Raw genomic sequence first — 26,400 nt, forward strand, 5'->3', positions numbered from 1 at the left:
CCCCCAACGTTCCTGGGCTGTAAACTCACCCCTCCCCCCCCAACCCACCACGGTGGGAATAAAGTCAGGTGCCGGCACGCAGGGCGATGTTTGTACCGCGCTGTTACCTTGGCTGGGGTGGGATTGGGGGGGGGCAGAGGCTTTGTGCGATGCCGTTTAAGGTATTTGTTTTATAAACTTAAAGAGATACTGTGGGCCCACGTGCAGATAAAGACAAAGTTCCCCCCGTATAGCTTTCGACAGAAAGTTGGGACAAGTGTTGTTCGCGAGCACCGATGATGGCCGGCATGGCACACGAAGGGGGGGTGGGGTGGCCAACACCACGCCTGGCCGCCTTTTCCTCCGCAATAGCGATTTTTAACACACCGCGCCAGGTACTTATTTAACGCTGAGTAGACTTAGGAGAGGCCAGGAAAGGTTAAGACACTACTTTGCTAATGATGGCCTGGGAGTCAAACTCAGGTTTGCGGCTTTTGTAGCCAAGTGCGCAAAGCACCAGGCCGCTGCTCCCCGTACAAAGATCCCCAGAATGGCTTTCAACAGAAAGTTGGGGCAAAGTGCTATTAGCGAGCACACTCGCGTACACAGGCACGCGCATAGACACTGAAGAGAAGCCAAATAAAACACAAAGATGGAAGGACAAACACTGAACAGCAGAGACAACTATCCTCCCTCTAGCCTGGACAAAGCTCTGAGACAAGGCATGTTAGAGAGACCCTCTTAAAGCCAGAAAGGGAGCACGTGTATGTGTGTTTGTTTTAGAAGCACTCGAGCCAGTGGTCAGTCCAATATAACTGGTCACGGGGCTTCGATTCCCCTGACCACAGTTAACAGTGGGAAGTGTCTCAACCGGTCCTGGGCCTCCCCCGAATGTGGAGATAAATGCGGCCACGGTGTCGTAATAGTGCCCCACACAAACATCTCTTGCACTGTGCCGGTCTTGATAGGTGCTCGCTGACAACCCCAAGAGTTTGTGCAGGCCAGTGGTTCTTAACCTTGACTGCAGACTTGCACCCCTTTGGTTCTCAATTGTGAAAAAACAAATGTACGTTCATAAATACATGGGTTTCATGAAACAAGGTTGTAACTTACGTGCCCGTGCTTAGTTTGTGTTTGGATGATTTACCTTAAAAAAAATGTGGCCACCCTCAGAAAGGACATCTCACACCCCCAGGGGGTGCAGTGTGCAACCCCAGGCTAAGATCCACAGGCGTAGGCCAAATGAGGGATCTTTGTTCGAGTAAGGCTGGGCAACCAGCCATAAAATCACGCCTCTCTTCGGGAGGGAAACCCTAAAATCTTGCTTTTATTTCTACTCAAATTATGTACATGAACAAATTGAGGCATTGCTGTTACCAGCGGTGACTGTTGCCTCAGCGCCGAACCTCAGACGTTCGGATTAAAGGCCCATGGTGTTGACGGAAACGCTTGAGGGACATTTTCCTAATTTCCTTTGCAAATGAAGGCCGCTTGCCAATGCACCCAACGTCCCACTGCACCTTAGTTAGTGAGCAGTGGTGGTGGTGAAGCTGCTTGTTACACTCGGCGCAATAAACAATACAATATATCCATAATAGAGGTTTTTTGTTGGGTTAGATCGTGTAAATATAAATGTGTGTCGTTTAACCCGCCACCACCCGACACAGTCAACTAGTTAAGGTTTGTCACGTAAACAAAAATGTGCCAATTCGTTACTAGTTCAGCACACCGGTTGTGTTGGGGAGTGAACCCACAACATTTATTACAATTCGATTACCGTGACGTTTCGCTGGTAATTATAACAACCAGCCTCATCGGGCGACAGCCAGAGTTGTGGAGAAACCTTCCGTCTCTTTCGGTCTTAAATAGAGGGGGTGACTGTGAAGGATTTGACGACACATTCATATTTACGCGACCTAAACAAAAAAAAACCCTCTGTAATGGATAATATTGGTGGCGAAAGCCTCCGTTTGGAATGAACATTAAAATAATTCACAGGCCTCCCGTCAATCTACTGCTGGATGAAGGCCTCGCTACTTTCGTGCTTTCGTGCCGGTTGTGGGGGGTAGTTGTTGTTTGACTTGCATCCCACTGGGATATTTGCACAGTGTTGGTGTACGGTGATTTTTCTGCAATATTTTGCTGTCTTTTCTTGGATTTTCTGTTTACACATAGTCACTTTAAGATGTTTTCTTGTTCATGTTTTTGTTTTGTTGCGGTTGCACCCGATTCAAGAGCCGAATGGCTCACAGGGCTATACCTAATAAATGAACTTTGAACTTTTAACCAAAACCGCGCCAACAAAACGCACCACGCTGCTCAGGACCGACCGTTGCAGACGTCGCTTGCCACCAACGTTAGCCGTGGCCGGGAGCCGGTGGGGAGGGGGCGTGGTGCATTGTGCGAACCAAAGCGCCACTGCTCCTCGCCACAATTAGTGTATCGTGACAATTCAAATGATTTCCTTGCACAGGAAAGCCTCGTGACTGTCTTTCGTGAGGGTCCCTGCTGGGAATATTTGCCCAGTCCCCTATTTTTTTCCTTTTTATTTGGTGCAATATCAGACATTAGTGCATATAATCGGCATGATCATTGGTTCACTGCAGCTCAAAGACTCAGTCCCTACAATGCAAGGCGTGTGGCAAAGTTAGGAGATGTGCCATGTGTGCTTGGCATTTGAGGCACCTGCAGACCAGAATCAGTGATTTCGCTGACAATCTGTTCAGGGAGGCAGTTTCATATTCGGACAGCACAGTGATGGGAGCTTCTGTCCAGGGAGAATATTCGTTCCACTGTCCTCGGTGTCTTCACGCTAACCAAAGTTGCGAGCCAAGCGAGTTGGCCCAACGTTGGCATGTTTACCAGGCCTCTCCCTTGGTCATCTCGGTATTATTAATCAAATGAGTGCATGTGTAGTGAATAAGCAGCAGAGTTGGAGAGAGACATGGTAATATGTGCTCAATAACAACAGCACACTCTGTATGACATGGCTTATGGCGGGGGGGAGGGGTTTCATTTGTTGTGGTGTTGCTGATGGTTGCCATCCTACCCGTGTCACTCACCGTGTACAGCATCACAGACGCGCGTCACCGAGAATCGGGACAGCACTGGCGTCGACACCCGGAACCGAGACGGTGGGGTCTGCATGCTGGGTGAGGCCTTGGCAACAGGCAACGCCTGGTTGCCCGGTGAGGCCTTGGCAACAGGCGAGGCCTGCATGCTGGGTGAAGCCTTGGCAACAGGCGAGGCCTGCATGCTGGGTGAAGCCTTGGCAACAGGCGACGCCTGGATGTCTGGTGAGGCCTTGGCAACAGGCGTTGCCTGGATGCTGGGTGAGGCCTTGGCAACAGGCGAGGCCTGCATGCTGGGTGAGGCCTTGGCAACAGGCGAGGCCTGCATGCTGGGTGAGGCCTTGGCAACAGGCGATGCCTGGATGTCTGGTGAGGCCTTGGCAACAGACGAGGCCTGCATGCTGGGTGAGGCCTTGGCAACAGGTGAAGCCTGGTTGCTGGGTGAGGCCTTGGCAACAGGCGAGGCCTGGATCCCGGGTGAGGCCTCGGCAACAGGTGAGGCCTGCATGCTGGGTGAGGCCTTGGCAACAGGTGAAGCCTGGTTGCTGGGTGAGGCCTTGGCAACAGGCGAGGCCTGGATCCCGGGTGAGGCCTCGGCAACAGGTGAGGTCTGGATGCCCGGCGAGGCCTGGTTGCCGGACAAGGGCTGGCCGCCATCCTCGGTGCTTGCGGAGAGCAGAACAGGCCCTGTCGGCGACGACGCTGGCAAAACGGAGGCCTGCGCGTTTTCATCACACCCCAACCACGTGGCGAAATTGCTGCCGTTTCCACCGTCGTCGTCGTCACCATCAGCAGCGGCCCCCGCGTCGTCATCGCTGTCCCCGGCGCCGGCGCGGAGTGTAGGTGATGCGTGCCGTGGCGTGTCCTGCCGCACCAGGCGAGGCCCCGGGGGGAGGTCTTCATCGTCCCACTCGTAGCCGGCGCCGCCGCCGCCGCTGCCACCGCCGACTGTTGGACAAAGGGAGTGGGGTCCCAGTTACGAGCGGCCGGGCACTTCAAAGGGAACTGTCCACAACACTGGCAGCAGCAGCAACAAGAAGCACCACCAGGTCCACTCCTACAGCAGCCGAGTTGTTAACTCCCTCGCCTGGTATGCAGGAGGTGGTGGGTTCGATCCCGACCCTGATGCCTGCTGTAAATTTGAAGTTTGCGTGTGGTCACGTGGATTTTTCTCCGGCTCCTCCGGTTTTTTACTCCACTCTTAGTATCAACGTGCGTTTCGAGTATTGAGCTGCTATAAATTTGCACGTGATAAGCCACTTCGGCGAGCTATCACTTGTGGCCAGGCCGCTTCTGAAAGAAAGCGATATAGCTCAGTGGGCCTTACCTCGTGAAATTAGTGCCACAGCTGCTACCATAGCAGCACACCATCATGAGCACAACCATCATCACCGCCAGCATTAGCAGCACACGCAACAGCAGTAGCAGTAGTAGCACAGTCACCATCATCACCTCCACCACCATTAACAAAGCCAACACCAGCACCAGCACCACATGCAACAGGCGCTGTAGCTGCAACAGCAATGTGACCACCATCATCGTCTCCACCACCATTAACACCAGCAGCAGTAGCAGCAGCAACAGCACTACCACCATTAACATGGCCATCGCCACAGCAGCATCACCATGGCACCATCACCATTACCGTACCATCACCACCACGGCACCACCACCACGGCACCACCACCACGGCACCACCACCACAACACCACCACCACGGCACCACCACCACAACACCACCACCACGGCACCACCACCACGGCACCACCAACACAGCAGCATCACCATGGCACCATCACCAGTACGGCACCACCACCACGGCACCACCACCACAACACCACCACCACGGCACCACCACCAGCACGACCCTTGCCTTCCTCGTGATGGCCCCCTTCATCCCCTTCGGAGGAGCAGGGCGCCCTGGCGCCGAGCTGCGTCCCCTCGGCGCCGTCATCCTCCGTTAGGCCACGGTCTCCAAGCTCGCTTGTGGGGCTCTCCTGCCCGACGCATGCACACAAACAAAGACAAGGATTCCCCGTGTAGCCTTAACAGACTGTTGGGGCAAGTGCTGTTTGCGAGCACCTATGAAGGCTGGCACGGTACACGAGGGGGTGGGGTGGCCAGTAAACACGCCCGGCTGCCCTTTGTCTCCCATGTGGCGATGTTCTCACACACTGAACGAGGTCTCATTTGAGGCGGGGGAGAACTTGGGGAGGCGCAGAACCGGCTCAGATAATCATCACTAGTGTTGGCTCGTAGCCCAGCGCGCTAACCGCTATCCCCACAGTAACCTCTAACGCCGTTTGTTAGCGAGCACCTTTCAGAGCCATTCATAATTTATTCAGAACTTCCTCGAGAAATGTCCGCCTCAATGGGGGTGCACTCTGCTCACTCTCTGAGCAGCGCACTGACACTGGCGACCGTGCAGGCCTTCAAAGTGTTGTGGAATAGCTGTCGTGCTGTTGCCGGTGACCCTAGCAGCGATCGCGGCGTTGCTGGTGACACCGGCAGTGATCACAGAGATTCTGGTGACCCGAGCAGTGATCACGGTGTTGCCGGTGACTGTTATCAGTGATCACAGTGTTGCTTATGACTCTAGCAGCGATCAGTGTTGCTGGTGAGTGTAGCAGCGATCACGGTGTTGCTGGTGAGTGTAGCAGTGATCAGTGTTGCTGGTGAGTGTAGCAGTGATCAGTGTTGCTGGTGAGTGTAGCAGTGATCAGTGTTGCTTATGACTCTAGCAGCGATCAGTGTTGCTGTTGAGTGTAGCAGTGATCAGTGTTGCTGTTGAGTGTAGCAGTGATCAGTGTTGCTTATGACTCTAGCAGCGATCAGTGTTGCTGTTGAGTGTAGCAGTGATCAGTGTTGCTGGTGAGTGTAGCAGTGATCAGTGTTGCTGGTGAGTGTAGCAGTGATCAGTGTTGCTTATGACTCTAGCAGCGATCAGTGTTGCTGTTGAGTGTAGCAATGATCAGTGTTGCTGATTACTCTAGCAGTGATCAGTGTTGCTGGTGAGTGTAGCAGTGATCAGTGTTGCTGGTGAGTGTAGCAGTGATCAGTGTTGCTGGTGAGTGTAGCAGTGATCAGTGTTGCTGGTGAGTGTAGCAGTGATCAGTGTTGCTTATGACTCTAGCAGCGATCAGTGTTGCTGGTGAGTGTAGCAGTGATCAGTGTTGCTGGTGAGTGTAGCAGTGATCACGGTGTTGCTGATTACTCTAGCAGAGATCACGGTGTTGCTGGTGAGTGTAGCAGAGATCACGGTGTTGCTGGTGAGTGTAGCAGTGATCACGGTGTTGCTGGTGAGTGTAGCAGCGACCGCGGCGCTGCTGGTAATTGCAGCTGTGACTACCCACAATGCAGCAGGACCCCCCCCCCCCACCCCCGACAATGAGCCTCGGGACTCGGCGAGCCGCCACACACCTCGTCAAACAGGTAGACGGTGACGTCGTCGAAGAACGACACCATCTTCTTGGAGCGGACCCCCTTGGCGGCCTCTGATGGGAGGCCGCGGAGGTCGCCGGGTGGTCTCAGCATGCTCCGCAGAGAGCGATCGCCCTCCGACTCCGTCACCACCACGGGCACCGGCTCCGCTCCCCCGGCGTTGGCTCCATCGCCGCAATCGTCGCCATCGCCGCCGTCGCCCCCGCGGCGATCGCCGAAGCCGCCGCCGCCGTCGTCGTCGTCGTCGTCGTCGCTGTCCGAGCTGTTGCCCTGCACGCTGTACACCACCATGTCCTCCTCCGAGTCCTCGCTGTGCACGTCATCCACCTCTTCTTCCTCTTCGTCGCCGCGCCGTGCCGCCACCGCTTCCTTGGCGACGGCGGCCGGCGCCGTGGGTTCCGGCGGCGGCGGCGGCTGCTCGGCGATTCCGTCTGGGACCTCTGCTCGGACGTCTCTGTCATCGCTCGCAAGCACCTCGTCCTCCTCCTCGTCCGCCCGCCGCTCGTCGGCGTCGGCGGCACCGGCGGGGCCGTCGCCCGAGCGGCGCCGCGGCCCCGCCGCCACCGGCCAGGCCGCGGCGCCGCGACGGCGCTCGTCTCCTACCGCGCCGTCCGTCCGCGCGTCCCACCCGTCCGTCACTCGTGCGTCCGGCACCGCGCTGTCGTTGGCACCGTCGTCTTCCTCCTCCTCCTCCTCCTCCTCGTTGGCGTCAATGTCGTTGTAATCGCCGCAAAGCACGATGTGACCGCGCGCCAGCGGGGGCCTCGCGGGCGCCGGCTCCCCACTCGAGCCTCCGGCCCGGTCCGATCCCTCGCTCGGGGACGGCCGATGCTCGCGGCACCGCGGCCTTCCACCTCCACCGCCGCCACAATCGATTTGGCAGAAAGTCTGCGCGGCCGCCGACACCGCCCGGCCCAGAACGGCGTCGTCTCCACCCGCCCGCTGGCCTTGCGCCATCGTCCCCACCGGCGCTTTGTCTCCCAATCCGGCGTCGGCGTCGCCGTCCGAGAAGTACGCCGAGTCCCTATTGGGCGGTTCCAGCGCCAGCGGCGACGCCATCGCATCCCCGGCGCCGCCCTCCATCTCGTCGCCCTCGTCCACCTCGTCGGCGTCGGTCGTCACCGCGACCTCCACGGCGAGGGCGCCGGCGGCGGGAGAGCCGACGGCGCCATCCGCGCCGTCGTCCTTCCCCGCGTGGCAGCCGCGCAGCTTGGCCGGCTCAAGCCCGCTGGGCGCCGGCGACTCCACGTTCTCCGTGTCGTAACCGCTGTCGCCGGCACCGGCCTGCTGGAGAGACGGGTGCGACAGGGGGCTGTCGAAGTCGGCGCCGGAGTCCGGAGGGGGGCTCGACGTGTCCGACAGCGCCGCCTTCGCCTCCTGCGCCGCCGCATCCGCGGCGTCCGGGGCCGCCGCCGCCGGCGCCGGCGCCCCGCGCCGCGAGTCCCCTCCGTCCATCGCCCGCGCCCCGTAGAACGGGTCGGCCTGCGCTTCCGGCTGCTTCTTCGGCGCCGTCGCCGCCGACGTCGCCGCCGACGCCGTCGCGACCGGCGCCGCGTCCTGGGCGAACGCCGGTTTCTCCGGCTCGACGCGTCTCACGGCGCCGGCGATGTTGCCGGCGCCGCCGCCTCCGCACTGCCTCGCTTCGTCCGCTTTCTCCCCGACGGCGAGGCCCGCGCCGGCTGTGATGGCGACGTACTTCTCCTCCCCGTAGCAGCCGGAGCGCTCCTCTACGCCCGGCGAGCCCCGTCGCGGCGGGTACTTGGCGGCGCAGGCGTCCAGGGCGAGCTCCTCGCGCTCACCGTGTCGGTAGCGGTCGAGCAGGACGTGCTGCTGCTGCTGCTGCTGGTGCACGCCCTCGCAGTATCCTCGCACCGGCAAGTGCCGTTCGTCGACGGACGTGCAGCCGCACGCCTCCAGGTGGTAACCGCCACCGCCGCCGCCGCCGCCGCCCCCGTAGCTGCCACGTGCGTAAGAGCTCTTCTCGCACGGCCGGGAGACGTCGCCCCAGCCGCCGCTGCCGGCGACGCGCGGCATCATGACGCCAACCCCGGCATCGCAGCAGGCGGCCGGGTGGCAGCCGCCCGCCAGCGCGCAGCACCGCTGCTCGAGCAGGAGACCGCCGGCGACGTCCGCCGCCGGCTGCGCGAACCCCTTCCCGCAGCGGTAGCTGCACTGCGGGCAGCCGGCGCCGTGCGAGGGCACCATGGCGTACGTGGCCGGCACCGGCACGGGCCCCGGAATGCCGCCGCCGCCTCCGCCGCAACAGCTCACGGGCAGCACTCCGCCCCCGCCCATCACGCTGGATCCGGCGCCGCCGCCGCCGCCGCAGCGGGAGTAGCAGCCGGCGACCTTGCAGGCGACGGGGACGCCGAACGGGCCCGGCGCGCCGGCGTAGAAGTCGCGCGGCTCCGGCTCGTAGGCCCGCACGGGGCCGTCGTACAGCAGCAGGCCGCACTCGCCCGGCGAGTAGCAGGCCTCCGCCCGCCCGCCGTCGCCGTAGCCGCCCGCGCCACCGCCGAGCTTGTCCGCGTAGCGCATCGGAGCCGCCACCCCGGCGGCCGCCTCCGGCTCCCCGCACATCCCCGCGCGACGGGCCGCGCCGCCGCCGCCGCCGAGAATCAGCAGCCCGGGGCCTCCGGCGTCGCCCAGGTCGACCACGTCGTCGCCGCCGGTGCCGCCGCCGGTCCTGCCGGCGCCGTAGCGGAAGGAGAACGCGGCGTGACCGGCGAAGGGCCCCATGCTGGCGCGGTCCGTGAGCAGCAGCCCGAAGTCGGACGAGTCGTGCGCGCGGCGCCGGGCCGCTCCGGGCCGCTCCTGCTGCGAGTACGAGCGCCGCACGCCGGCGCCGCGCGCCTTCGCCTGCGGCGGCAGCGTCGGCGGAGGTGGCGGTGGCGGCGGCGGCGGGACGGAGGGGGCGGCGCGGCCGTCGCCCAGCTCGGGGAGGCTCGCCGGCGGGTTCCAGGCGCCGGCGGGAGGGAGGCGCCCGCAGCAGCCGGCGTCGAAGGAGCGGCTGGCGGCCGACGCCGAGAAGGCGTGCGTGAGGCGGCCCGGCCCCGAGAACGGCGCCACCGCGCTCGACGCCGCGGCCGGCGTCGGGGGCTGCGGCGGCGCCTGCTGCTGCTGCAGCGACATCCGTGGGCGGCGGTAGCCGGCGCGGAGGTCGTGCGCCGTCGTGTAGCACGCCGCCCGCTCGCTACCCTCCCCGCCCAGCAGGTGCGCCGTCTCCGCCTCCCCGTCGTCGTCGTCGTCCTCCTCGTCGTCGTCCTCGTCCGAGCTGTCCGCGAAGACGCGGTCGTAGCGGCTGTCCAGCTGCTGCTGCTGCTGCTGCTGCCGCTGGTGATGGTGGTGGTGCCGGTGCTCATCGACGCCGTCGTCATCGCCGCCGTCCTCCCCCTCCTCGTCGTCGTCCCCGCGCTGCTCGCCGGCCCCGCCGCACACGCGGATCAGCGGCTCCATGGCGAGGGAGGCGGCGGGGCTGCCCAGGCTGTTGCCGTGGCGACTGAGGAACTCGGTGCGCATCTCCTCGATGCCGGCGCTCTGCAGGATGCTGAAGCGGTTGCGCAGCAGCGAGTCGCCCCCGTGCTCCGACGGCCCCCCGGCCGCGCCGCTGCCGCCGCTGCTGCCGCTGCTACCGCTGCTGCTGCTGTCGTCGTCGTCCCGTCGGCCGCAGCAGCCGCCGGAGCCGTCGCCGTCGCCGTCCAGGTCGTTGTCGGCGCCGTCGAGGTCGACGGAGCAGCGGCCGTCGTGGTCGTCGTCGTCGTCGCCGCCGCCGCCGCCTTCGTCCTCGTCCTCGTCCCGGCCGGCGCCGCCGGCGCGTCCCTCCAGCCGCACGAAGTAGTCGCCGCACACGGAGGGGCTCCCCGCCGCCAGCACCGGCAGCTTGCTCGACGGCGGCGCCAGCCCCCGGGGGTCCGGCGCGAACGGAGCCGCGTCCACGTCGCTGTCCGCCTCGCCCGAGTAGAAGCGCAGGCGAGAGAAGTCTCCGCGGCCGCCGCCGCCGCTGGCGCGCCGCGGCCGCCCCCCCGCCGCGTCGTCAGCCCGGGCCGCGTCGTCGGCGTCGTCGTCGTCGGCGCCGTCGTCGCCGCCGTCGCCGCCGCCGGCGCCGCTTCCTCCCTCGCAACCTCCGCCGCCGCCGCTGGCGCGGCCGTAGTAGCAGGGCCGGTCCCACGAGTACTCGAAGCTCAGGCCCTGGCTGGTCTCGGTGACAGTGAGGATGTCGTCCAGCTCCTCCTGCAGGCCCTCGCTGGAGAAGCGGCGCAGCTGCGGGTAGGCGGGCGCCGGCGCCGACTGCTGCTGCTGCTGCTGCTGGTGGTGGTGGGCGAGCGGCAGGCACGGCTTGAGCGCGTTCCACTGGCGCTCGAAGCTGGCGTCGTCACTGGAGCAGAGGCGCCGGTTGTAGAGGTAGGTGAGGAGGAGGTGCACCTCCTCCACGGACGGCCGCTGCTCACACGGCAGCCAGCACAGCTGCAGCACCTCGTACCTGCAGGCGGCGGCGGTGGGAACAGCGGCAGCAGCAGCAGCAGCAGAAACAGCAGCAGCAATAGCAGAAACAGCAGCAGCAGTGACAGTAGCAGCAGCAGCAGCAGCAGAAACAGCAGCAGCAGAGTAACAGCATTAGGAGCAGCAGCAGTAACATCAGCAGCCGTAAGAGCAGCAGTAAAAGCAGCAGCGGCAGCAACAGCAGCAGCAACAGCAGTAACAGCAGCAGCAGTGACAGTAGCAGTAGCAGCAGCAACAACAGCAGTAGCAGCAGCAGCAATAAGAGTAACAGCATTAGGAGCAGCAGCAGTAACAGCAGCAGCCGTAAGAGCAGCGGTAAAAGCAGCAGTGGCAGCAGCAGCAGCAATAGCAGTAACAGCAGCAGCAGCGGTAGCAGCAGCAGCAGTGACAGTATCAGCAGCAGTAGCAGCAGCAACAACAGCAGCAGCAGTGAGAGTAGCAACAGTAACAGCAGCAGCAGAAACAGTAGCAACAGAAATATCAGCAGCAGTAACAGCAGTAGTAGTAGCAGCAGCAGCAGCAACAGCAGCATTACAATCATCGATATGCATGTAAGGTGGAAACAAACACGGCAAGTCCTTGCTTAACGCGTTTTCGCTACAACGCGGTTTTTCTATTTCAACACACTTTTCGCACCGTTACAGCTCGGAACGCGCACCGCTATAATCATCGTCGTCATAGCTATCATTGTCATCACCATCATCATCATCTTTGTTATGGTCATCATCGTCATCTTTGTTATGGTCATCATCATAGTCATCATCGTCATCATCATTGTCATCACCATCATCATCATCTTTGTTATGGTCATCATCATTGTCATCACCGTCATCATCATCATCTTTGTTATGGTCATCATCATTGTCATCATCATCATCATCATCTTTGTTATGGTCATCATCATAGTCATCATCATCATCATCTTTGTTATGGTCATCATCATTGTCATCATCGTCATCATCGTCATCTTTGTTATGGTCATCATCATAGTCATCATCATCATCATCTTTGTTATGGTCATCATCATTGTCATCACCGTCATCATCATCATCTTTGTTATGGTCATCATCATAGTCATCATCGTCATCATCATTGTCATCACCATCATCATCATCTTTGTTATGGTCATCATCATTGTCATCATCGTCATCATCATCATCTTTGTTATGGTCATGATCATAGTCATCACCGTCATCATCATCATCATCTTTGTTACAGTCATCATCATAGTCATCATCGTCATCATCATTTCCGTTGTTATGGTCGTCATCGTCATCATCATCATCATCGTAGTCATCATCGTCATCATCATTGTCATCATCATCATTGTCATCACCATCATCGTCATCATCATTTCCGTTGTTATGGTCGTCATCGTCGTCATCATCATCGTGGCGGCAGCGCAGCACGCACCAGCGGTCCGAGTGCACCATCTGCAGGCGAGGCTTGGCGAGGCGCACCTGCTGCTCCTTCACCACATACGAGAGCACCTCCTTGTCTGTCAGGTGCTTGTACGGCTGAGACCCCAGCTCCAGCAGCTCCCACAGCGTCACGCCGAGAGACCTGACAACACGAGTTCGCGAGGAGGAGGGGTTGGGGGGCGGGGAGGGTGGACGTCGTTAACGAGATACAGGATCGGCGACGTTTCTGGGAGGATATCTCAACGCCTTGAGCTCATTGGCCGGTTCCTTGGCGAGCGATTGAGAGATTTGTGGCGAGCGCGGGAGCGAGAGACGCTCCGGGGGCGCGGGAGCGGACGACGCTCGCGCGAGGAGGGATCCGCCGTTCTGGAGATTCGAGCGGCCATCGCCATCCTCTCGCGGGCGGTTTGCAGCGACGCGCGTCGAGCGCAAACGAGACGGACAGCACAACCGGACGCCGTAAAGGAGACAGGACGAACAGCAGAGTTGGACAATACAAACGAGGCGACACAAACGACGGGACGACTCTGGCGCTCGCTCACTCGCTCACCACACGTTGCTCTGCTTGGATTGGTCGACCACGAGGAGGTTTCCGTGCACGTCGTCCACCAGCTCGGGCGCGATCCACCGCAGCGGCACGCTCTGCCGGTCCGACGTCACCAGGTAGTCGTCCTGCGACACAAAGGCAAAGGTCCCCCCACCACGTGTAGCCCTTGACACAGACTGGTTGGGGCAAGTGCCGCTCGGAGCAGCGCATGTGTAGGCCACGTCACCCCGTCATGTGGCACACGCGAGGGGGGGGGTGATGTGGCCGGCGCCACGCCCGCCTCGGCCGACTTTGTCGACGTTTACACACCACGCCAGGTACTCATTTGAGGCTGAGTCGACCTAGGGGAGGCCCAGGACCGGTTCAGATAATCGTCACTGGTGTTGGTGGCCGTGAACGTCAATCGAACTCGGGTCGCCGGGTTCGCAGCGCAGCGCGCTGACTGCCGCACCACCACTGACACACGAGCGAGACACGCACACACGCACACACGTGTACACATGCACACGCACGCACACACACAGACGCGTGCACACACGCAACACATGTGTGCGAATGCACAGGCATGCACGAGCAATGCATTTACACACGCATTGGCATGCACAAGTACATGTGTACACACGTGGGTGTAGGAATGGCTGTAAGTATGGCTGTAGGGATGGGTGTAGGGTTGGCTGTAAGGTTGGCTGTAGGGATGGGTGTAGGGGTAGCTGTAGGGTTGGCTGTAGGGATGGGTGTAGGGGTAGCTGTAGGGTTGGCTGTAGGGATGGATGTAGGGTTGGCTGTAGGGTTGGCTGTAGGGATGGGTGTAGGGGTAGCTCTAGGGTTGGCTGTAGGGATGGGTGTAGGGGTAGCTGTAGGGTTGGCTGTAGCGATGGGTGTAGGGGTAGCTGTAGGGTTGGCTGTAGGGATGGGTGTAGGGTTGGCTGTAGGGTTGGCTGTAGGGATGGGTGTAGGGGTAGCTGTAGGGTTGGCTGTAGGGATGGGTGTAGGGGTAGCTGTAGGGTTGGCTGTAGGGATGGGTGTAGGGGTAGCTGTAGGGTTGGCTGTAGGGATGGGTGTAGGGGTAGCTGTAGGGTTGGCTGTAGGGATGGGTGTAGGGGTAGCTGTAGGGTTGGCTGTAGGGATGGGTGTAGGGGTAGCTGTAGGGTTGGCTGTAGGGATGGGTGTAGGGGTAGCTGTAGGGTTGGCTGTAGGGATGGGTGTAGGGGTAGCTGTAGGGTTGGCTGTAGGGATGGGTGTAGGGGTAGCTGTAGGGTTGGCTGTAGGGATGGGTGTAGGGGTAGCTGTAGGGTTGGCTGTAGGGATGGGTGTAGGGGTAGCTGTAGGGTTGGCTGTAGGGATGGGTGTAGGGGTAGCTGTAGGGTTGGCTGTAGGGATGGGTGTAGGGTTGGCTGTAGGGTTGGCTGTAGGGATGGGTGTAGGGGTAGCTGTAGGGTTGGCTGTAGGGATGGGTGTAGGGGTAGCTGTAGGGTTGGCTGTAGGGATGGGTGTAGGGTTGGCTGTAGGGTTGGCTGTAGGGATGGGTGTAGGGGTAGCTGTAGGGTTGGCTGTAGGGATGGGTGTAGGGTTGGCTGTAGGGTTGGCTGTAGGGATGGGTGTAGGGGTAGCTGTAGGGTTGGCTGTAGGGATGGGTGTAGGGTTGGCTGTAGGGTTGGCTGTAGGGATGGGTGTAGGGGTAGCTGTAGGGTTGGCTGTAGGGATGGCTGTAGGTATGGCTGTAGGGATGGCTTTAGAGAAGGCTGTAGATTTGGCAGTAGGGGTGGATATCGGCTTGGCTGTAGGCATGTATTTACGTTGAACTTATTTCGCACCGTACATCATGAACCGTGCAAATTGGAGGTATGGCTGTAGGAGTAGCTATAGGGATGACTTGGGGTTGGCTGTAGGGTTGACTGTAGGGTTGGCTGTAGGGTTGGCTGTAGGGTTGGGTGTCTCACCTTGTACTTGGTGGCGGATGTGCCATAGTCTCCGATCTTCACCGTGAGGTCAGAGGTCAAGAGACAGCTCCTCAGGGCAAGGTCACTGGGAAACCGACGGGGGTGATGATGGGAGCGAGGTGAAGAGGTGAGCGAGGCGAACAGAGGAGTGACGTGGAGAGGTAAAGAGGTGAGTCGAAGGGAGCGAGATGATGAGGTGAAGACGGAAGTGGGGGACAGGTGGGGGGGGGGGGGGGGGCGAAGAGGCGAGTGCGGTGAAGAAACGAGTGAAGAAACGAGTGTGGTGGTGACCGAGATGAGGTGAGGTGGAGAAGTGAGTGAAAGCGCACGCACGCGGGGCGAATGAGCACGCGACAGCGACACTAATCGCACGGCAATTAAACTAATTGAGGGTTAAACGTGCGGCTAAATATAGCGCGGTGCATCCGGCCAAAAAACCTGACCAAACAAACAACTCACACACACATGCATGGACAAAGATCCCCCATGAAGCCTTTAACAGACTGTAGGGGCAAGTGCTGTTAGCGAGCCGCACCTATGAAGGCCGGCACGGCACACGAGGAGGGAGGGCGGCCAACACCACGCCCGGTGCTGATGTTTACTCACCGCACCAGCTACAATACTAATTTAGGGCTGAGTCGACCTAGGGGAGGCTCGCGAACGGTCAAATATTGGTCACATTGACCCGGCACACGCACGGACACACTTCGCAATGCAATGCATCCCTGGCCATCGTGATAGACCCACGGATGAGTTTCTGTGCACGCCCCCCCCCCCCGCCATGGCACAATTACCCCATTACGTGACTCAACACGCGGTGGTGGCGGCACCTGGTGGTGGAGGGGGGGGGGGGTCGCGGGGGGGCAGGGGGGGCGGGTGAAAGACGTGACGACTTGTTCGTCCGTTATCACGCGGAAGGAGCGACATTACAACGCGGTTCGTGAGCGGTCGACACCGAACTACTTTCTTGAGCCGTGCAGTGATGCGGTACGTGGAATGATGCAGTGATGCGGTACCCTCGGTTATTTGTCCTGCCATTCCCTCCCCCCCCCCCCCCCCCGTGTGTGCGTAGTACATTGTGTCTCGCCAAATGTTTATCGTTACATTATTCACAGGGAAACTGCTTCCGCTTAACACGATTCCCGCTAACAGCGGCACTTTTCAGGTACTTACTGTCGGCAGAAGTATAAAACAAAATGTACGCTTCTCGCGCTCCGCAGTATTACCCAGGGCGGCCCGGCCAGGGTTCGAACCGCAGAACCTCCGCAAGCGAGCAGGCGAACGCGGTTACCCCCCGGGTGGCCGCGTCGCCGCCGCCAAAGGCTCGAGATGACGAGGTCGCGGGTCGACAGTTCGGGTGTGGAGGCGGGTGGAGGTGGGAACGATGTTTGGGGCTAGCCGAGTGGAGAACGAAATCACAGACACTGGAGTTCTGTGCACATCTCCGACTCTGCAGTCACTGTGATTTGTTCCCACTGCCGCTGCCAATCCGACGCCGTCCGCCCGACGGCAAAGCGAGAGTCCACCCGATGCTACGCATGCGCACGACGCCCAAGCGGTAGTAGCGGCGATGCGGTTTCCGCAGCCGAATGCCAAAGTCGGCGTCTACGAGAGGGCATTCGGGTTTTTAAGCTCCCAGAGAAAGAGAGGGAGGGGGAGTGATTTGGGGTGGGGGGGGGGAAGCGTGAAAATGCCCCCAACTGCATTCTACTACTCCGCTCTCGCGTACGAGGGCAGCAGTGTGCAAAGAATTATTGTACACGATTCGGCATCAGCAAAACCCTGGACCGGTTTTCGACGCACGGACGGTGTCTCCTCTCAGCAGGGTCAGGAGGCCTTGTTTGAATCGATGCTGGGACGTTAGGGGCGAGGGGAGGAGCCTTCTCTCTGAGCGTCCTCCAGTAGAGGGCGGTGTGCGGCTGTCTTGTTGAGACGACAGCTCTTCTTCCCCGCGTCTCCTGTCCAACCGACACGGGTCCTTTCCCAACGTGCTGCGCAGGCCCCCCCCCCCCCCGCTTCAGGTGGTGGCATTGCGAAATCTTGAGGAGTAGCATCGCCGTTTGCTCTGCAGGGCATCTCAGGAGATGTGACCCACGTGCTTTGCTTCTGCTGACAGGCACATTGGTCGGCTGTGCTGCAGAAGCCCCCCCCCCCCCCCCCCCCATGATTTCATGAAAGAGTTGCATCTGCCGAGACTCCACTCTCTTCACATTCTTGGGTTTTTTTCGGTAAAAAGTCACGTAGGTAAAAAATTAAAATTAATAAAAGTAAAATGAAAATAAAAATCACGACGTTTCGGAGGCAACGCAAGCTTCCGTCTTCAGGTGGAACCGTCACAGCACGATAGAGTGGTGGGACTGGTGGTGGTAGTGGTGGTGAGAGTGGTGGTGGTGGTAGTGGTGGTGGTGAGAGTGGTGGTGGTGGTGGTAGTGGTGGTGGTGAGAGTGGTGGTGGTGAGAGTGGTGGTAGTGGTGAGAGTGGTGAGAGTGGCAGGACTGGTGGTGGTGGTGAGAGTGGTGGTGGTGAGAGTGGTGGTGGTGAGAGTGGCGGTGGTGGTGAGAGTGGTGGTGGTGAGAGTGGTGGTGGTAGTGGTGGTAGTGGTGAGAGTGGTGAGAGTGGCAGGACTGGTGGTGGTGAGAGTGGTGGTGGTGAGAGTGGTGGTGGTGAGAGTGGCGGCGGGACTGGTGGTGGTGTTGGTGGTGCCCGGCGGTGGTTGTTGCAGGAGAGGAAGTTGCTTGTGCCTGGCTCCGGCAACAAAATCACTGATGCTGGAGTCTCAGTTGCCACTCGGCAGCACCAGGATGTTGTTGTCGGAACTCAACGGGGCGCTCTCCAACAGCCACGCGGCCCACGGGGCCGAACCGCGCGCTCCCAACAACGCTCACGAGACGGGCGGGGACGGGGACGGGGGGAGACACAGCAGATTGAGCAGAGGCACAGGAAAGGATGGCGATGCAGGTAAGTGCGGGAACACAGGGACACACTGGGTACGAGCAGAGTCGCACGCTCCCAGCTTAAACACGCAGACACAACGGGACAGCGCGGAGACGCAGGAGGCACGCGCGGCAAAGTGGCGCCACAGACACGCGGAGTGGAGACCCAGGGGGGCAAGACGCGGAGAAGAGCGGGGAGACGGAGAGACGGAGAGACGGGGGGCGGCCCTGGCCGCTCGAGCGGTCGAGCGATTCGCGGCTGCGAGGGAGCGACCGACGGACCGAGCGATGGAGCTGCGGGGAATTGTCGAGCGGGCGACGGGGAGAGCGGCCCACCTGTGCGTGTAGCCGTGGCGGTGCATGTGCGTGACCCCGGCCGACACCTCGAAGGCCATGCGCAGGAGCTGCTCCACGTCCACCACGCTGCCCGTCACCCCCGCCAGCCCGCGCAGGTACGCCTTCACGTCCCCCTGTTAGGAGGGCACGGGGGAGGGGGGGGGGGGGCAGAGGTCACGGCGCAGAGGTCAGAGGCCACGGAAAAATTGTCCGGGACCAATGCCGCGGGTGCGTCGACCGTCACTGAAAAGTGGCATCTGCTTCACGGCAGACATTGCTGAAGACTAGATTTTAAGCTTTCGTGACTGCAAGGATTCATACGCTTAGGTTTTTTCGGTAAAGTCACGTAGGTAAAAAAGAAAATTAAAATTAATTAATTACCTACGTGACTTTACCGAAAAACCCTAGGAACATTGCTGAATAACCCCACGGCGTTATTCGGAGGCGGCGTCACGGGCCAAGTTTGCCGATTTTTGAAAAGAAGAATTCCTCGCAAGCTATTTGACTGCGCTAACCTGTGGGGCCCCGTCGCCTCATCCGGGCAGACGAACGCCCGCCGCCAGGCAGCTGCTGCTGAGTGCACCTTGCGCCGCACAGCGACACTGTCCCCCTCGGCTAAAAATAAAACACGCTCCGAGATGTTTAATCGCGCCACGGGCGCAACGTTGACGCGTTCTTTTCAGCAAGGGAATGTCAAAGGAGTATTTTTCTTCAGCTGAATAATTAGTTTTTATTATCCAAAAATCCCCACGCGACCACGGGGAGAAAGGCAGGCAAACTTCAAATATGCAGCAGCAGGCGTCAGGGTCGGGATCGAACCCACGGCCTCCTGCACACCATGCGAGGTAGTTAACATCTCCTAGCCACCGTGGTGATGATGATGATGAGAGAGAGGCACGCAATCTTCAAATATACAGCAGCAGGCGTCAGGGTCGGGATCGAACCCACGACCTCCTGTACACCAGGCGAGGTAGTTAACATCTCCTAGCCACCGTGGCGCCCTTGCTCTCCCACATCTCCCGTTTGTTGATCTTCCCCCCGCACATTCGATCAGCGCGGTCGGCTACGGTGCGAAATTAATTCAACAAACATACAAGACACTTTTTTTTTTAAGGAGAGCACTACTTCTAGTGAGATGTTCGGCCCAAGTCCCTTTCAAAACTAACGAGTGATTCCGTGTCACGTGCGATCACCTCCACCACCGTCGCTGTGAACGCTGCAGCCGTGCTCGTGAAGTCCGACTCCGTTAGATCAGTGTCTCGAATCGTGTTTATTTATTGCTTATCTTGTTTGCGGTCAGTTCTGGTGTGGGTTTCCTGTATATAATTGGTTGTTTTTGCTCTTGTTAGTTTGCACATTCCCACCCTGCGATGTCCGGTAACTGCCACCGCTTCTGGCGGCCTATGGGCTGTGGTCTATGAGTCTCTGTGTAACTCTATGCATCTCTATGCTACTCTATGAGTCTCTGTGTAACTCTATGGATCTCTATGCTACGCTATGAGTCTCTGTGTAACTCTATGGATCTCTATGCTACTCTATGAGTCTCTGTGTAACTCTATGCATCTCTATGCTACTCTATGAGTCTCTGTGTAACTCTATGGATCTCTATGCTACTCTATGAGTCTCTGTGTAACTCTATGGATCTCTATGCTACTCTATGAGTCTCTGTGTAACTCTATGGATCTCTATGCTACTCTATGAGTCTCTGTGTAACTCTATGGATCTCTGTGCTACTCTATGAGTCTCTGTGTAACTCTATGGATCTCTATGCTACTCTATGAGTCTCTGTGTAACTCTATGCATCTCTATGCTACTCTATGAGTCTCTGTGTAACTCTATGGATCTCTATGCTACTCTATGAGTCTCTGTGTAACTCTATGGATCTCTATGCTACTCTATGAGTCTCTGTGTAACTCTATGGATCTCTATGCTACTCTATGAGTCTCTGTGTAACTCTATGGATCTCTATGCTACTCTATGAGTCTCTGTGTAACTCTATGGATCTCCATGCTACTCTATGAGTCTCTGTGTAACTCTATGGATCTCCATGCTACTCTATGAGTCTCTGTGTAACTCTATGGATCTCTATGCTACTCTATGAGTCTCTGTGTAACTCTATGGATCTCTATGCTACTCTATGAGTCTCTGTGTAACTCTATGGATCTCCATGCTACTCTATGAGTCTCTGTGTAACTCTATGGATCTCCATGCTACTCTATGAGTCTCTGTGTAACTCTATGGATCTCTATGCTACTCTATGAGTCTCTGTGTAACTCTATGGATCTCTGTGCTACTCTATGAGTCTCTGTGTAACTCTATGGATCTCTGTGCTACTCTATGAGTCTCTGTGTAACTCTATGGATCTCTGTGCTACTCTATGAGTCTCTGTGTAACTCTATGGATCTCTGTGCTACTCTATGAGTCTCTGTGTAACTCTATGGATCTCTATGCTACGCTATGAGTCTCTGTGTAACTCTATGGATCTCTATGCTACTCTATGAGTCTCTGTGTAACTCTATGGATCTCTATGCTACGCTATGAGTCTCTGTGTAACTCTATGGATCTCTGTGCTACTCTATGAGTCTCTGTGTAACTCTATGGATCTCCATGCTACTCTATGAGTCTCTGTGTAACTCTATGGATCTCTATGCTACTCTATGAGTCTCTGTGTAACTCTATGGATCTCTATGCTACGCTATGAGTCTCTGTGTAACTCTATGGATCTCTGTGCTACTCTATGAGTCTCTGTGTAACTCTATGGATCTCCATGCTACTCTATGAGTCTCTGTGTAACTCTATGGATCTCTATGCTACTCTATGAGTCTCTGTGTAACTCTATGGATCTCTGTGCTACTCTATGAGTCTCTGTGTAACTCTATGGATCTCTATGCTACTCTATGAGTCTCTGTGTAACTCTATGGATCTCTGTGCTACTCTATGAGTCTCTGTGTAACTCTATGGATCTCTGTGCTACTCTATGAGTCTCTGTGTAACTCTATGGATCTCTGTGCTACTCTATGAGTCTCTGTGTAACTCTATGGATCTCTGTGCTACTCTATGAGTCTCTGTGTAACTCTATGGATCTCTATGCTACGCTATGAGTCTCTGTGTAACTCTATGGATCTCTATGCTACTCTATGAGTCTCTGTGTAACTCTATGGATCTCTATGCTACGCTATGAGTCTCTGTGTAACTCTATGGATCTCTGTGCTACTCTATGAGTCTCTGTGTAACTCTATGGATCTCTATGCTACGCTATGAGTCTCTGTGTAACTCTATGGATCTCTATGCTACTCTATGAGTCTCTGTGTAACTCTATGGATCTCTATGCTACTCTATGAGTCTCTGTGTAACTCTATGGATCTCTATGCTACTCTATGAGTCTCTGTGTAACTCTATGGATCTCTATGCTACTCTATGAGTCTCTGTGTAACTCTATGGATCTCTATGCTACGCTATGAGTCTCTGTGTAACTCTATGGATCTCTATGCTACTCTATGAGTCTCTGTGTAACTCTATGGATCTCTATGCTACTCTATGAGTCTCTGTGTAACTCTATGGATGTCTATGCTACTCTATGAGTCTCTGTGTAACTCTATGGATGTCTGTGCTACTCTATGAGTCTCTGTGTAACTCTATGGATCTCTATGCTACTCTATGAGACTCTGTGTAACTCTATGGATCTCTATGCTACTCTATGAGTCTCTGTGTAACTCTATGGATCTCTATGCTACTCTATGAGTCTCTGTGTAACTCTATGGATCTCTGTGCTACTCTATGAGTCTCTGTGTAACTCTATGGATCTCTGTGCTACTCTATGAGTCTCTGTGTAACTCTATGGATCTCTGTGCTACTCTATGAGTCTCTGTGTAACTCTATGGATCTCTATGCTACGCTATGAGTCTCTGTGTAACTCTATGGATCTCTATGCTACTCTATGAGTCTCTGTGTAACTCTATGGATCTCTATGCTACTCTATGAGTCTCTGTGTAACTCTATGGATCTCTATGCTACTCTATGAGTCTCTGTGTAACTCTATGGATCTCTATGCTACGCTATGAGTCTCTGTGTAACTCTATGGATCTCTATGCTACTCTATGAGTCTCTGTGTAACTCTATGGATCTCTATGCTACTCTATGAGTCTCTGTGTAACTCTATGGATGTCTATGCTACTCTATGAGTCTCTGTGTAACTCTATGGATGTCTGTGCTACTCTATGAGTCTCTGTGTAACTCTATGGATCTCTATGCTACTCTATGAGTCTCTGTGTAACTCTATGGATCTCTATGCTACTCTATGAGTCTCTGTGTAACTCTATGGATCTCTATGCTACTCTATGAGTCTCTGTGTAACTCTATGGATCTCTGTGCTACTCTATGAGTCTCTGTGTAACTCTATGGATCTCTATGCTACTCTATGAGTCTCTGTGTAACTCTATGGATCTCTATGCTACTCTATGAGTCTCTGTGTAACTCTATGGATCTCTATGCTACTCTATGAGTCTCTGTGTAACTCTATGGATCTCTGTGCTACTCTATGAGTCTCTGTGTAACTCTATGGATGTCTATGCTACTCTATGAGTCTCTGTGTAACTCTATGGATCTCTATGCTACGCTATGAGTCTCTGTGTAACTCTATGGATGTCTATGCTACTCTATGAGTCTCTGTGTAACTCTATGGATCTCTGTGCTACTCTATGAGTCTCTGTGTAACTCTATGGATGTCTATGCTACTCTATGAGTCTCTGTGTAACTCTATGGATCTCCATGCTACTCTATGAGTCTCTGTGTAACTCTATGGATGTCTATGCTACTCTATGAGTCTCCGTGTAACTCTATGGATCTCTATGCTACGCTATGAGTCTCTGTGTAACTCTATGGATCTCTGTGCTACTCTATGAGTCTCTGTGTAACTCTATGGATCTCTATGCTACGCTATGAGTCTCTGTGTAACTCTATGGATGTCTATGCTACTCTATGAGTCTCTGTGTAACTCTATGGATCTCTGTGCTACTCTATGAGTCTCTGTGTAACTCTATGGATCTCTATGCTACTCTATGAGTCTCTGTGTAACTCTATGGATGTCTATGCTACTCTATGAGTCTCTGTGTAACTCTATGGATCTCTATGCTACTCTGAGTCTCTGTGTAACTCTATGGATCTCTATGCTACTCTATGAGTCTCTGTGTAACTCTATGGATCTCTATGCTACTCTATGAGTCTCTGTGTAACTCTATGGATCTCTATGCTACTCTATGAGTCTCTGTGTAACTCTATGGATCTCTATGCTACTCTATGAGTCTCTGTGTAACTCTATGGATGTCTATGCTACTCTATGAGTCTCTGTGTAACTCTATGGATCTCTATGCTACTCTATGAGTCTCTGTGTAACTCTATGGATGTCTATGCTACTCTATGAGTCTCTGTGTAACTATATGGATCTCTGTGCTACTCTATGAGTCTCTGTGTAACTCTATGGATGTCTATGCTACTCTATGAGTCTCTGTGTAACTCTATGGATCTCTATGCTACTCTATGAGTCTCTGTGTAACTCTATGGATGTCTATGCTACTCTATGAGTCTCTGTGTAACTATATGGATCTCTGTGCTACTCTATGAGTCTCTGTGTAACTCTATGGATCTCTATGCTACTCTATGAGTCTCTGTGTAACTCTATGGATCTCTGTGCTACTCTATGAGTCTCTGTGTAACTCTATGGATCTCTATGCTACGCTATGAGTCTCTGTGTAACTCTATGGATCTCTATGCTACTCTATGAGTCTCTGTGTAACTCTATGAATCTCTATGCTACTCTATGAGTCTCTGTGTAACTCTATGGATCTCTGTGCTACTCTATGAGTCTCTGTGTAACTCTATGGATCTCTATGCTACGCTATGAGTCTCTGTGTAACTCTATGGATCTCTATGCTACTCTATGAGTCTCTGTGTAACTCTATGGATCTCTGTGCTACTCTATGAGTCTCTGTGTAACTCTATGGATCTCTATGCTACTCTATGAGTCTCTGTGTAACTCTATGCATCTCTATGCTACTCTATGAGTCTCTGTGTAACTCTATGCATCTCTATGCTACTCTATGAGTCTCTGTGTAACTCTATGGATCTCTATGCTACTCTATGAGTCTCTGTGTAACTCTATGGATCTCTATGCTACTCTATGAGTCTCTGTGTAACTCTATGAGTCTGTATGTAATACCCCGATTCACGTCTCCCCCCCTTTTACGTCACCTCAACCCACACCCACGTGACCTCAACCCACACCCACGTGACCTCAACCCTCACCCAGGTGACCTCAACCCTCACCCACGTGACCTCAACCCTCACCCACGTGACCTCAACCCACACCCACGTGACCTCAACCCTCACCCACGTGACCTCAACCCACACCCACGTGACCTCAACCCTCACCCACGTGACCTCAACCCACACCCACGTGACCTCAACCCTCACCCAGGTGACCTCAACCCTCACCCACGTGACCTCAACCCTCACCCACGTGACCTCAACCCACACCCACGTGACCTCAACCCTCACCCACGTGACCTCAACCCACACCCACGTGACCTCAACCCTCACCCACGTGACCTCAACCCACACCCACGTGACCTCAACCCTCACCCACGTGACCTCAACCCTCACCCACGTGACCTCAACCCACACCCACGTGACCTCAACCCTCACCCACGTGACCTCAACCCACACCCACGTGACCTCAACCCACACCCACGTGACCTTAACCCACACCCACGTGACCTCAACCCTCACCCACGTGACCTCAACCCACACCCACGTGACCTCAACCCTCACCCACGTGACCTCAACCCTCACCCAGGTGACCTCAACCCTCACCCACGTGACCTCAACCCACACCCACGTGACCTCAACCCACACCCACGTGACCTCAACCCTCACCCACGTGACCTCAACCCACACCCACGTGACCTCAACCCACACCCACGTGACCTCAACCCTCACCCACGTGACCTCAACCCACACCCACGTGACCTCAACCCACACCCACGTCACCTCAACCCACACCCACGTGACCTCAACCCACACCCACGTGACCTCAACCCACACCCACGTGACCTCAACCCTCACCCAGGTGACCTCAACCCTCACCCACGTGACCTCAACCCTCACCCACGTCACCTCAACCCTCACCCACGTCACCTCAACCCACACCCACGTGACCTCAACCCTCACCCAGGTGACCTCAACCCTCACCCAGGTGACCTCAACCCTCACCCACGTGACCTCAACCCTCACCCACGTCACCTCAACCCTCACCCACGTGACCTCAACCCACACCCACGTGGCCGACAGCATCGTCACCCGTCCTTCCTCGTTACCCCGGTCGCCTCTCAGCCTGCACCGTCAATCGCTTTCATTGACGTCGTTTCGATATTCGTCGTCGGATGCAGGAACGCGTCCCCACCGACCCCCCCCCCCCCCCCCCCCCCAAACGTAAAAACCTGGGGTAGTTACTGCACAACGACCAACCCTTTTGGATTTCTCCGGCTGCTTGTAGCTGGGCAAGGCCTTTGCTCATAATCCCTATGATCAGAATCTTCATCTCAGGCTGGAGGAATCCGATGGCTTCTGCGCAGGCGACGTGGACCGACTGCCCCAACACAAACGATGGGGACCCCCCTTAACTTTCCTGCCTCTCAGTGTGGGGCATTCGCCGCCGCCGCCGCTGCCACCGCCGCCGCCGCTCCTCCCGAACAACGCAACGATGGCATCGGGGCGGCCACGATAATGGCCCCCGACACATTCCTTCATGGCCGTTTCGTGGGATTCGTCAGTCAAGCGGGCCGAGGTGGCGTCGTCAAACGCGCTCGGATGTTCTAGTTTTTGATGTATATGTAAAGATAAAAAAAAAACTTATATCGTCGTAAAAATAGACACGCGCGCAAGTGCGTACTGCACTTTGCATCCGACGAAGTAAAAAAAAAACCTTTCTGTACAAAAACAACAGCTGCGGGCGTTGATGTTTTTGCGTGTCTCAGCATCCTGCATTTAAAAGCACAATTATGGTAATTAATGCAAATGACGGCTGAACAGCACGTGCATCGTACGGCTATTGAACGCAAAGATTAACCCCGTCGCCGTCGTATATTATCATTTATTATCGTAATTTAAGCGTCTCAGAGAGTCTAAGCGTTCAATCGACCACGGGCCGGGCGCTCATCTCAGTTTGGCGGCGGTGGA

At 56.3% G+C, this 26,400-nt stretch overlaps 1 protein-coding gene across 1 annotated transcript in view; it reads right to left on the bottom strand.

Moving 5' to 3' along the window:
- Nucleotides 1-1,282: 1,282 nt before the first annotated feature.
- LOC144719064 (uncharacterized) overlaps nt 1,283-26,400 on the bottom strand; it is a 67,131-nt gene continuing 42,013 nt past the window's right edge. The window contains exons 3-9 of the mRNA XM_078594830.1: nt 18,169-18,302; nt 14,900-14,984; nt 12,963-13,084; nt 12,405-12,554; nt 6,471-10,971; nt 4,924-5,047; nt 1,283-3,998 (exon numbers count right to left, since the gene is read on the bottom strand). Of these exons, the coding sequence (XP_078450956.1) occupies nt 3,034-3,998; nt 4,924-5,047; nt 6,471-10,971; nt 12,405-12,554; nt 12,963-13,084; nt 14,900-14,984; nt 18,169-18,302 (6,081 nt within the window). The 3' untranslated portion in view covers nt 1,283-3,033. The remainder of the gene's footprint in view (nt 3,999-4,923; nt 5,048-6,470; nt 10,972-12,404; nt 12,555-12,962; nt 13,085-14,899; nt 14,985-18,168; nt 18,303-26,400) is intronic.

This window comes from Lampetra planeri, chromosome 5 (genome assembly GCF_965212315.1).
Source record: "Lampetra planeri chromosome 5, kcLamPlan1.2.h2, whole genome shotgun sequence".
In the NCBI taxonomy this organism is placed as follows: Eukaryota; Metazoa; Chordata; class Hyperoartia; order Petromyzontiformes; family Petromyzontidae; genus Lampetra; species Lampetra planeri.